Source organism: Octopus bimaculoides, chromosome 18, assembly GCF_046866305.1.
Source record: "Octopus bimaculoides isolate indiv1 chromosome 18, ASM4686630v1, whole genome shotgun sequence".
Taxonomy (NCBI): domain Eukaryota; kingdom Metazoa; phylum Mollusca; class Cephalopoda; order Octopoda; family Octopodidae; genus Octopus; species Octopus bimaculoides.
Window position 1 is genome coordinate 40,036,734 of NC_142945.1, and position 12,500 is coordinate 40,049,233.

General features: G+C 35.8%; 1 protein-coding gene across 4 annotated transcripts in view; it reads right to left on the reverse strand.

Moving 5' to 3' along the window:
* The window catches only part of LOC106884072 (uncharacterized), a 236,730-nt gene that overhangs the window by 29,643 nt on the left and 194,587 nt on the right, over positions 1-12,500 (reverse strand). For all 4 annotated transcript variants that reach the window (XM_052974295.2, XM_052974294.2, XM_052974297.2 and 1 more), the window contains exons 6-9: positions 6,613-6,733; positions 3,816-3,903; positions 2,040-2,128; positions 869-938 (exon numbers count right to left, since the gene is read on the reverse strand). In XM_052974295.2, coding sequence (XP_052830255.2) covers positions 869-938; positions 2,040-2,128; positions 3,816-3,903; positions 6,613-6,733 — 368 coding nt within the window. The remainder of the gene's footprint in view (positions 1-868; positions 939-2,039; positions 2,129-3,815; positions 3,904-6,612; positions 6,734-12,500) is intronic.

Consider the following 12,500-nt stretch of genomic DNA (forward strand, 5'->3'; position numbering starts at 1 on the left):
CATCATCATCATCATCATTATTATTATCACTATTACTGAAATTTTGGACAGTGGAGTGACAGGAAATGACAAAATGTCATTCAGAAGGGAATTTAAGTTAATGTTAAAATATTTAACAAAAGGGAGCAATGGAAAGGTAAGTGAAAATAATTATGCATTGAAAAAAGGACAATAGCTCAAAATGGAAATTATTTCAATCATATTCATACATATGAGAGATAATTAATCATGTTTCTGCCTTATTAGATATCATCAGGGAAGCTTAGACGTTACCATTTTTGCCAAGCAATGCTTGAATATGTTGACACTTAACTACTACTTCTCTATGTAGATGGAGTCTGTGAGTAATTTTGCTCAGTGATTTGAGTTTGTGGTTGGTAAGCAAACTACTTACCACACAGCCACTCCTGCACCTATATATATATATATATATATATATATATATATATATATTATACATAAGTGGTATTGTCAATTAAATCATCTCACTATATTACTGGTATCTATTTAGCTCTTTTGATCCCAATCTATCCAAGACTACCCTAGGTTCCATGATACAAACTTTTCATTTTAAAGTGATCAAAATTAAAATCTGTTAATTTATGTTCAAAGTACCAGTTTAATAATGGCAAAAGTTATTTTACAAAATTCTACATTATTTTCAAAATTAATTGAAGCAAAAGCCATGAATTTCAACAAAACTACAATAACAAAAGGGCTAAGTGATTAAGAAAAGAAAATTTGATAGCAGTAAAACCATAATTCCAAACTTCAAACTTGCTACCTTCAACTACAACAATAACAACAGCAGCAGCAATACCACAGGTAGTATGATGTTTGATTGCACAAAAACCAAAAGGAAACTTACCTTGTCATCATCTTCCACAACAACAAGGATTAGTTTCTTATTCTTAAAGTTCAGTGATGTGATCTTTGGCCTATAAAAACATGACAAATACTCAAAACAGGCTACATAGCGTTTATAACAGAGGAAATGACTGAGTGCTTACTGCACACATCTACACCAGTGACTCCCAGACTTATTTCATTGTGAAACTCTTGTGTAGTTTTCAAAAAAATCATGCAACCCAACTCTATGTTTTACAGACAAACCCTTTGTTATTCATCATTCAATATAGCATTAAACAAAACAAGAGGCTGCAACTGAAGTGCATTTCACCCCTTAGTGCCAGAAATCCCTGTCCCCTATTAAGCTTTGGTAGGTTTTCTGCTTTTTGTTTGTGTTCCTACCAATAACATCAATGTAGTTGAGTGGTTCTTTGTTCTCTGTTAAGGTGTGGAAGTTTCCAAAATATAACATCTGATATGGTGCAGTGTTCAATACGATAGCAGTGACCAGCAAAGCCTGTAGTGCATTAAGCTACAATAGTAAAGATAGGTAGAATGAGTCCTTAATCCTTTAGTGTTCAGCTTATTTATTCACATTGTTTTGATTTAATTTGGATTATCTCATATCTTTGAGATTTTGAGGATGTTATTGTTTATATGTAGAATGACATTGCAGGATAGGTGTGAGAGGTCAGACCTGGCTAGTCTCAACATTGAACAAGACAAAAATTTTGGCCAGATATGGCTGGTTTAAATGCTAAAGGGTTAAATCGCCTGTTTTGGTTTTGTACTCATGCCATGAGATATTTTGAGCCTTCATAAGAAGCTTGGTATATATATCCCAACAAGATTGTGAAACTCTTCTGGCATGGTCAAGGTTTTAGTTCTACAGAGAAGAATGTTTTCTACACATGCCATGAAGAAGGCCAGCCTTATTGACTTTTGTCTTCAGAGCATGCATAGAGGGCTTTCTTCTCTTTGGAGCCAAAACCTGGAGCATCAAGAAGGAGCATCAAATTCACATTTGATGGTACAGATATTAAATAAAACAAACTTGGTTTCATAGATTCAGATTAAACAATAACCATCAAGTACCCTAATACTCCTTTCTGTAGTGTTCAGTTAACAGGATATAATTTGAAAAGGCATAAAATGTTTTATTTTGAGGTCAGGGATAAATGTAAACTTACCAGAAGAACAATCCTATTTTGTCCTCATTCTCAAATACCAAAATTCCACTTGGTGTTAAACCAAGTTGATAAGAGATACCATCACGGCCCTAAAATGGAGACAGAGTACAGAGGTAAAACATACAATCAGTGAATGTTAGAAGTTGTGAGGTTAATAAACAGTTTAATAAACCAAACTAATTTACCCCAGACTATGACTGTTAATAAAGAGACAGGCCAATGAAAGAGCTTTTATGTGAAAGAAATTTGGCTGTCAAATAGCACCCTACTGTTTTAAACATACCCTCAAATAGCACTGCACTGTGTTAAACACATAGACAGCAAAATATATAATGTATTTCATGATTTTCAGAGATGGAAGGGTGGAGGTTTAAACATTTATAAACATGAATCTGCATGACAAAGGCTGAACTGTGATTAAATAACAAATATAAATAAATATTAGGTACTTCCAAGCATAGCTGTTTAGGTAAGAAGCTTGTTTTGCAATCCTGTGCTTCCAGATTCAATCCCAGGGTATGTCATCTTCAGCTTGCATCTTCTATTGTACTATGCATTGTTAGTGCAATTTGGTCAACAGAAGCTTGTATGATGGTGGCATTTACACCTAGCAGGTGATGTTAAGATGAGGAGACACAAGCACACACAATCTCATATGTATGTATCTTAGGCATCTAGTTAGATGTATCACTATAACTGTATGAGTTAAGAGCTTCATGTAGATAAACACACAGCCATATATATATATATATATATATATATATATATATATATATATATATATATATATATATATATATATATATACATATATATATAAGCAAAACATTCAAACACTGAGATTTGAAATCAGATGTCACTACTGTTCATATCATCTGTGGATAAATTTAAAAATTGATGATATCACCAGTAGTGACACAGGTGGATTGCAGGTGCAATAGCATTATATAGCTATGACTTATAAATTTGCCCGAAGTGTAATGATGCTTAACAAGCATCTACCTGCTAGAAATAAGAACTAAAATCTTAAATTATATATATATATATATATATATATATATATATATATATATATATATCGTCGTCGTCGTCGTTTAACGTCCGCTTTCCATGCTAGCATGGGTTGGACGATTTGACTGAGGACTGGTGAAACCAGATGGCTACACCAGGCTCCAATCTGATTTGGCAGTGTTTCTACAGCTGGATGCCCTTCCTAACGCCAACCACTCAGAGAGTGTAGTGGGTGCTTTTACGTGTCACCCGCACGAAGGCCAGTCAGGCGGTACTGGCAACGGCCACGCTCATCTCGCTCGAGAAACCTCATGTGTCACCTGCACAAGAGCCAGTCCAGGGGCACCAGCAACAATCCTGCTCGAAAATCCCACAACAACCCCACACAAGAGCCAGTTCAGGGGCACCGGCAACGATCTCATATATATATATATATATATATATATATATATATATATATATATAGTTCCGTAAAAAATTTAGATTCAAGGTGAATATGGTACTTAAGTTTAGGTACCGGAATTAAGTATGGTATTATCCATACAATTCCAAAATAAAGTGATTAAAATCAAAATAAGCAACAAGGATATCCAAAATTAATGCAGTACGATCGTTTCATGCGATTCCATTTATTTAAGCAATGTGAACATTACATCAAATGTAAAATGCAGAGCAATCCTCAGCTGCACAAAGATAAATTTCTATATTTATCTTTCATCTTTTCATCTTTTCTCCCAAAGAAATAAATGGTAAAGATTTACTTACAATGACAATGTGCATGTCAACACCATACAATTCTAGCCATTTTGCTTTGTTCAAGTAAGCCAGCTCTGATTGGGCAGGAGTTAAACCACTGTAAGAAAGAAGAAGAGGAAAAGGTAGAGATCAAAGACAATACTGATAACCCATTAGAGTAGGATGAAATAAAGTTAGATATTAGAGAGAAGGCAGTATTTCCTCCTTGAAACAAATGACTGCTGCCAGAAGATGCAAGTTAAGTAAACATTTCATTTTTAATTCATCAGAATGGGGAGAATCAATTAGAACATACTGGTTCCACTGTCAAAGATATACAAATAAAACATCAGACATGTTAATGCTACCATATTTAATATGTTGGATAGTGAAAGAAAATTGTCCAAAAATATATGATCAGTGACTATAAGAAATAATAAAAATTGCATATTTTTCCAGCAAATACAGGAGATAACTTGGGACATGCTTCCATCTTATTCTGGCCTCATCAGGGAAAAATAGCTTTCACTAAAAAGCCAAAATAGCAATGGAAGAATAAAAAAAGTACAAAATTGTTTGCTCATTGGTTGGTGAAAGAAAATAGAGTTGTTTAGAATTTCTAAGTTATTAGAAGATAAATCAAGTTAACTATATTATATTACAGCTATAACAGACAGTTAAGGGTGGGCTGATACAGAGCTGGACAGGATGTCATTTGACTCCATGTAACTCCACCCAACATTAAAAGGTAGTTGTTTGTTAGCATGATTGAGATTTAGTTTCAATGGTTTTACAGGAATAATTAAAAGACAAAGAGGAGAAGGGGGAAGAGGAATGAGAGCACACCAAAATAAACAGTTTATAGCATTTAAATTTAGTTCCCTCTTTATACATTCTCGATTGCTTAAGAAATCTTACTGGAGTTCACTCTGCTTTTCACCTCTCTAGGTCTGTAAGTTAACTTGCTGGCACGCCATCGATTATGACAATGAGGGTTCCAGTTGATCCGATCGACAGAACAGCCCACTCATGAAATTAACATGCAAGTGGCTGAGCACTCCACAGATATGCGTATCTTTAACATAGTTCTCAAGAAGATTCAATGTGACACAGGATGTAACAAGGCTGGCCCTTTGAAATACAGGTACTACTTATTTTTGCCAGCTGAGTAGACTGCAGCACTGTGAAATAAAGCATCTTGCTGAAGGGCACAATGCACTGCTGGGTATCAAACTCATGACCTTACGGTTGGGAGTTGAATACCCTAACCACTAAGCCATGTGCCTTCATTGGACCAGTAAGTTAATGAACCAAGTGCTCGACATTTATTGAGGTTGATCAAACTAATCGTTTCTTACCTACGTAAATATGATCATGTGCTAATGTGAAAAATCAATAGACAATAATTGAAAGAGGGTAAGTTTTGATGAAAGGTGAAGTTGTAGAGAGTAAACAGTTGGTAGAGGTGATGTGGTGTTCAGGTGGATGATGTAGGAAAATAGCTGTAGTAGGTAAGGGCTGAGTGTAGCATTTACAAGGCATTAAGGTGACAGTGAAATGCAAGTGGTGGGCTGGAGACCAGATATAACTTGGTCAGTTTGACAACAAGTTGTGTGTGTATGTGTGCATGTGTGTGTCTTCCATCATTGCTTGACAAACAGTGTCAGCTTGTTTATGTTCCCATAACTTAGCAGTCTTGCAAAAAGAGATTGATAGAATAAGTAATAAGTTTAAAAAGTAAAATAAGCACTGGGGTAGACTTGTTTGACTAAAATTCTTTAAGGCAGTACCCCAGCATGGCTGCAGTCCAATGACTAAAACAAGTAAAAGATAGAAGGAAGATAAACTCAGAACTTCAAATATGAAGACAGAAAGCAATTAGGTTTAGAGAGAAGTGGGAGAAAAATAAAGCCATCTATACACTGTGATATATAATTGAGGATGTTAGGGGCTTTTAGCAATGACTAATTGAGATAATTAAAATATGAGTTGATTGTTAGCCAAGATGGTAGTGGTGCAATAAGCAATTATTGGTCTCCAAATGTCAATGCATTGTTACAGCTCTTCTGAAAGATATTTTGTGGGAGAGAATACTTACCAAGTGTAGATGTTTAGACTAATTAAAGGTGCTAATTTGTGATTAGAGAGACAGAGATGAATGTCAAGTATAAAAATCTAAATTAGTGGTATATAGGTCACTTTAATAGGTTTTAGTTTTGTAGTAGCAGAAACTAAAGCACCCACTGGTCAACATAGTGACCAAATAACTATAAGGACAGCTGGACAACAGTAACTAATCTTTCGGCACTCAAAATGCTAATGGAATTAAATATGTTTAGGTGACCATCATCATCATCATCATTATCGTCATCATCATTATCGTCATCATCATTTAGCGTCTGTTTCCCATGCTGGTATAAGCTGGACAGTTTGATTGAAACTGGTAAGCCGGAGAGCTGTATTAGGCTCCAGTCTCATTTTGGCTTGCTTTCTATGGATGGATGCCCTTCCTAATGCCAACCACTACACAAAGTGTAGAGAGTGCCTTTTATATGTCACTGGCACAGGTGCCTCTTATGTGTCACCAGCACAAGTGTCTTTTGCATGTCACTGGCAAAAAAATGATGAAATGAACACTTTTAGATAAATGTAACTTTCTTTGAGATTTTGTCCTGCTTCTGGTAGTAATATGTCAATGAGGCCACATGTGACCTGTCAGAATAAATAACAGTGTTAGCAGTGTCTTTATGGTAGTTGATTAGTCAAGTCTGTATGTTAAAGGAAATAAACACGAATGCTTTCAAACAGAAAACTTTAAAATTCTTACCCGACATTTTGGTATTGTTTATAAATCTCTATCTCCATTTCTTCAGTTTGGTTGGGTACAAAACGAAATTCAGATATGAAACCTGGTGAGTGGACCTCAGGGTCAAAGTCCCCAAGTTCAGCTGAAATAAAAAGGGTAGAGTTTACAAATTAGAAAACGTGTATGTGTGAGTGTGCGAAAAAGATTTCATACTGTGGCACTTGTTCCTTCTGCCAGCCAGCACAGCTCTGCATTATACAATAAAATGTGCAAATCTTTAGCAGGGCTCAAGAGTCATATAAAGGCCACACATTGCATTATCATTTCAATGGTTCTTTCTGGCTATGGCTTTGCTCGTATGCAAGAAAGCAGCCACTATATATATATATATATATATATATATATATATATATATATATATATATATATAACATATGAGAGAAAGAGAAAAAAAAATGGAGTTCACAAGATTTGATTGTTTTGTGAATTCCATTTCTTTCTCTTTCTCTCATATATTATAAACTCAACAGACATGAAGGAATTCCTGAAGTAAATCCAGTGGTATTTATATTTACACTGTTGATGTCACCAGGTAGACAAATGCAGTGAACAGGCTTTAAACAACTTACTACACGGTGTATACTCAAAAGGTAAATAACATATATGCAGGTGTGGCAGTGTGGTTAAGGAGCAGGCTTCTCGACTGTGTGATTTTTGGTTCAGTCTCAAAGTACAGTACCTTGGGCAAGTGTTTTCTGCTATAGCCTCAGGCTAGTCAAGGCCCTGTGAGGTGGATTTGATAGATGGAAACTGAAAGAAGCCTGTTGTATGTGTGTGTGTCTTTGTGTTTGTCCCCCACCATTGCTTGATGTGTTGGTTTGTTTATAGGTCTATAACTTAGAGGTTCAGCAAAAGAGACTAACAGAATAAGTATCAGGTTTAAAAACGAGTACTGGGGACAATTTGTTTGACTAAACACTTTAAGGTTGTGCTCCAGCATGGGCGCAGTCCAAATACTGAAACAAGTAAATGATAAAAGACAGACAGACACACACGCACAAAAAACCATTGGGTGTGCTTCTGTTCACAGTTTATTCCTGAACTTGCACTGCAAAGGCTTTTTAAAAAACTATTACACTATTCTATTACGTTTTAGAAGCAAGATAATTGATGTAACATTTATAATACTTAATAAAAACTCTTACAGACTGTACAACTCTCATATTTCACTAAACATAGCAATCGTTAAAAAGAAACATACTGTCTTTCTTTGTTATGTGCTGTTATAAAGAGCAGACACCACACTTAAAACGAACAACTGATAGAGATGGAAAAGGTTATGAAATATAGTCAGTACGGCTTAAATCAGTGGTTTAGAAATGGTATACTGCAGATACACTGGTGCACTACTGTAGGGGTTCTTATAGGGGTTCTTTATCTCTTATCTATATACCTACAGTCTAGAAAGTTTGGGTATGAATATACAGGGTTGGTGGTGGAGGAGACACAAAACTTTGTTTTCTTCACTGTTGTTGTGAATGAATGGAAGAAGAAGAAGAAGAAGAAGAAGAAGAAGAATGCAGAGGAGGAGAATAGAAGGCAGAAGAAGCAGTGAGCAAAAAAAGAGAGAGGAAAAAGGATAAAAGAGAGAAGCAATATGATAATAGGGAAAAAGAATAAAAATGCTGTTAAAGAAGAAAATATTCTTTTCTGTGGCTGCCAAAATAACTGCAGGTTCCATCTCAAGTGGAATCATTGATTCCTTGGCACCAGGAGTAATTTGATCAAATTTTATGAATGGGCGTGGCAGTGACATTTCCAATCTACAGCAGTGTTAAAGCAACTATGGGGTGTGATGTAATCTGTCAGTAGTTTTATGGTTGAAAATAACTCTATTGTAGTTACTGTAGTTCAGGTAAACCTTTGGTAGTGGTGGTGGTAGTGTTAAGATAACTTATGCAATCTATCATCCTACATTGTAGTAATAAACCTTAGGTAGTGCTGTAGTAAAGGAACTGTTAGTTAAGGTGACGTTTTAAGAGAGAAGTGGCAGTACCACTATAACAGGGACTGTTAGCTGAAGTACCAGTGTAAGAGAGAGGCTAACTGTTGAGGTAACACTATGAGTTGGGTTAACACTGCAATAAGAAGACTGGTAGTTGAATTTACATTATAATAGAGAAACTGTTAGTTAAGGTAACATTAAGAGAGTGGTTGGCAGTTGACGTAACATTACAACAGAAAGACTGAGTTAACATTACGATAAAGAGATTGGGAGTTGAAGTAATACTCTATTACAAAGTGTGAGCTTCTCTTCACATGAATGAGTTTCAAGATTGCTTTCATGGCATCATCATCATCATCTAACATCTGCTTTCCATGCTAGCATGGGTTGGACGATTTGACTGAGGACTGGTGAACCAGATGGCTACACCAGGCTCCAATCTGATTTGGCAGAGTTTCTACAGCCGGATGCCCTTCCTAACACCAACCACTCCAAGAGTGTAGTGGGTGCTTTTATGTGCCATGTATATACTATTTCATGAGGACTCAAAATATCTCAAAGCATGAGTACAAGACCAAAGAGAAAACTTATGGACACAGTCCACCCAGCTCTATGATTGTTGTTCACACAGGGTGGGCTTTGCTGGCAACTGTTATAGAGCTGAACACCAAATCATATCAAATGCTATATTTTGGAGACTTCTGCATCCTGATAGAGGACAAAGTAACTCAATTACATTGACAGCATTGTCAAAAACACACAACATAAAACTGAGGATCTACAGAAGTTAAATTGGAGATGGAAATACTCTGTGTAGCATTGTGAGCATTGTCTGCAGTTGCTTAAAGGACAATAGAGAGACCTGAGATAACACTATAACAGAGAGACTTATCTGTGGTAACATTATAATAGAGAGACTCATCTCTATAATAAAGTGACAGGTAGTTCAGGAAACAGCCCCTAAGAAAGTCTGTTAGCTAAGGTAACAGCTCAAAAGAAAGACTGTTAACCCTTTAGCATTTGAACTGACCATATCTGGTCCAAATATTCTACTTGTCTTATGTTGTTGAAACTGGCCACATCCAGCCTCTCACACCTACCCAGCAATGTCGTTCTAAAAATAAACTGTTGCTTCTTCAAAATCCTGAAGCTACAAGATAATGGTTGATTAATTCAAAACAATACGAATAAATAAGCATTATGCTCGACAGAGTAATTTGAATGTTAAAGGATTAACTGAGTTAACAGCTCAAAAGTAAAACTGTTACCTAAGATAAAACCTAAAAGAAGACTATACGAAATAAAAGACTAACAGAAAATCCAGTAGTCGATTTATAAGTGAAATAACATAACAATAATACATTTCATCTAGAAAACAACTAAACATTTTAAAGATGAGGTAATTAATGATCAGGTGTTAAGCTTCACCATATTGAAAAATACTTTTTTTTGCTCTTTTCAATAAAACTCAATAAGAAAATATATATTAAAGAATAAACAAATATTCCATGAAATGAAAGAAAACATTGCAAAAGAAAATTGTATGAAATGGTAGAAAGTTGGTAGAAAGTTACATAAATCAGAGGTAAAGTGGTGAAGTGGAACATATATTGGCTTACAAATTCAAGGATGAAGGTTTCAAATCCCGTCATTTGGTTGTATATTTGGGCAATAACTAATTCGACAAAGATTTGTGAGAAAATAAATATCAGGTCTTGTGTGAATGTCACTGTCATTCATGATAAATGGACTTCTTATCCAGGGGTTGATTTACCTCATTTCTGCTAATGTTATGAAACCAGAGCTAAATTAGTTACATGTCTTTGATGAATGGTATTTTTTTTTACTCTCCTTAACTACACCTACCAAAAGAAAAAAAAAAAAGAATAGCAGCTGCAGTAGTAGTAGTAGTAGTAGTAGTAGTAGTAGTAGTAGTAGTAGTAGTAGTAGTAGAATTGGTGGTAGTGGTAGCAGTAGTAGAGGTGGTGGCAGTGGTGTAAGTCCACTTCATCAAAATATAGCACCAATAAGACACCATTCGTGTCCTTTCCAAGAAACAACCCATTTAACATAATACAAGGGTGCGTTTAAAACTTCATAGGCTAACTGTGAAGGAGTGACACTAGAACTTCGAAAATTTTGCAGGCATTAATTTCATCTCATCTTATTAATAACTGCATTGTTTCTTTCCAGGTAAATCTACATCTGACTGTTCAAAGAACACTTTGAAAGTAACTAGTAGTGATTTCTCTTGAAAATGAACAAAATTTAGCATCGTGGTGTTATCAAATACTTGCAGAAAAGGGTTAGCTCTGAAGAACATTCTTGCTGACATGGAGCAACGTGAAATAAAGTGTCTTGCTCAAGAACACAACACACAACCCAGTCCAGGAGTCAAACTCATTACCAGGTGATTGTGAGCCTGGCACATACTGAGCCACATACCTTCTGTCAATGTAATGCTTATCTATTCATATAGTTTTTAATTAATCATGCATCATTATTTAGTTTTGAGACATTGATGATATGATTGTTTATTTTCAGAATGGCATTGTATGATAGATGTGAGAGGCCAGATCAGGTTGGCTCAAAGATAAAACTGGTAGAATATTTGGGCTGCATATGGCTGGCTTAAATGCTAAAATCTTAAGTGACCACCTTCTTCATTAAGTTGGTTTCAAGGATATGACAACTTGTCTAGTGCTAATGCACCCAGTGATAAAATTCACCCAGTACACTCTGTATGGTGGTTGGTGTTTGGTAGGGCATCAAGCCATAGAAACCATACCAAAAATGAAATAGACAAGCAATGAATGATCCCCCAACAATACTTAGGAGAGCAGTAATTTGAATAGGAACTCACTCAAACCATAATAATCCGTGTAACCAATACTAGCATAGAAAATGGACGTAAAATTATGATAATAATAGTAATGAAGAACTCTTCAAAATGTGAGATCTTCTATTGTAAAATCAGAGATGGGTGATCTCAGGTATCATCCTCATCATCATTTAATGCCCGTTTTCCATACTGGCATGGGTTGGATGGCTTGATAGGAGCTGGCAAGGCCAGGGGGCCACACCAGGTTCCATAGTTTGTTTTGGCTTGGTTTCTACAGCTGGATGCCCTTCCTAGTGCCAACCACTTTACGAAGTGTACTGGGTGTTTTTTTACATAACACCATCACCAGTACTTTTTCATATAGTACCATCACCAGTACTTTTTACGTGGTACCATTACCAATGCTTTTTCACCACTGCCAGTGCCGTTTTTACATGACACCAATACTAGTTCTTTTGTATGAGACACTAGCACCAGGGCTTTTTTATGTAGCACTAGCACTTTTTACATGGCACTGCAGGTTTAGATATGTTGTTATGAAAAGGGTTAACAAAATATCTAAAAGGTATGAAGAAAAACAAAAATGACTAAACAATAATTCTTGCAAAAAGTTAAAAAAATAAATATGAAATAAAGTCAAAAAGAATTTAGTTTCTAAAGCTTTCTGGCATAAACAAATTTGGTACATCTGTTGAAGTTTGAACTAACATTAGCAAATGGCAAAATTTATTTATCAATAATTGCATGGCGGCTGCAGTGTTATATGGTGGATATAGAGTGTTCTAGAAGTTATGTCTGATACTAACAGCTGTACAGCGTGTTTAGACAAACAAAGATACAAGAGGGTTTTATAAACCATCCAAGGGCAATGGTGGGTGGAGGTGTGAGTGTCGGGAGGCTGGGGAAATGGGAGACAGGTGACGGCGCTAATGTGGTGGTGCCTGCGAGACAAATAGAAGAATCGGCACGACGACTCCCAAGAAGTAAATTACAGTTGATTTGTTGTCTGCATACCCATGTTTTGCAACGAGGTGTTTATCAGAGAAAGTAGATAAGGTGGGG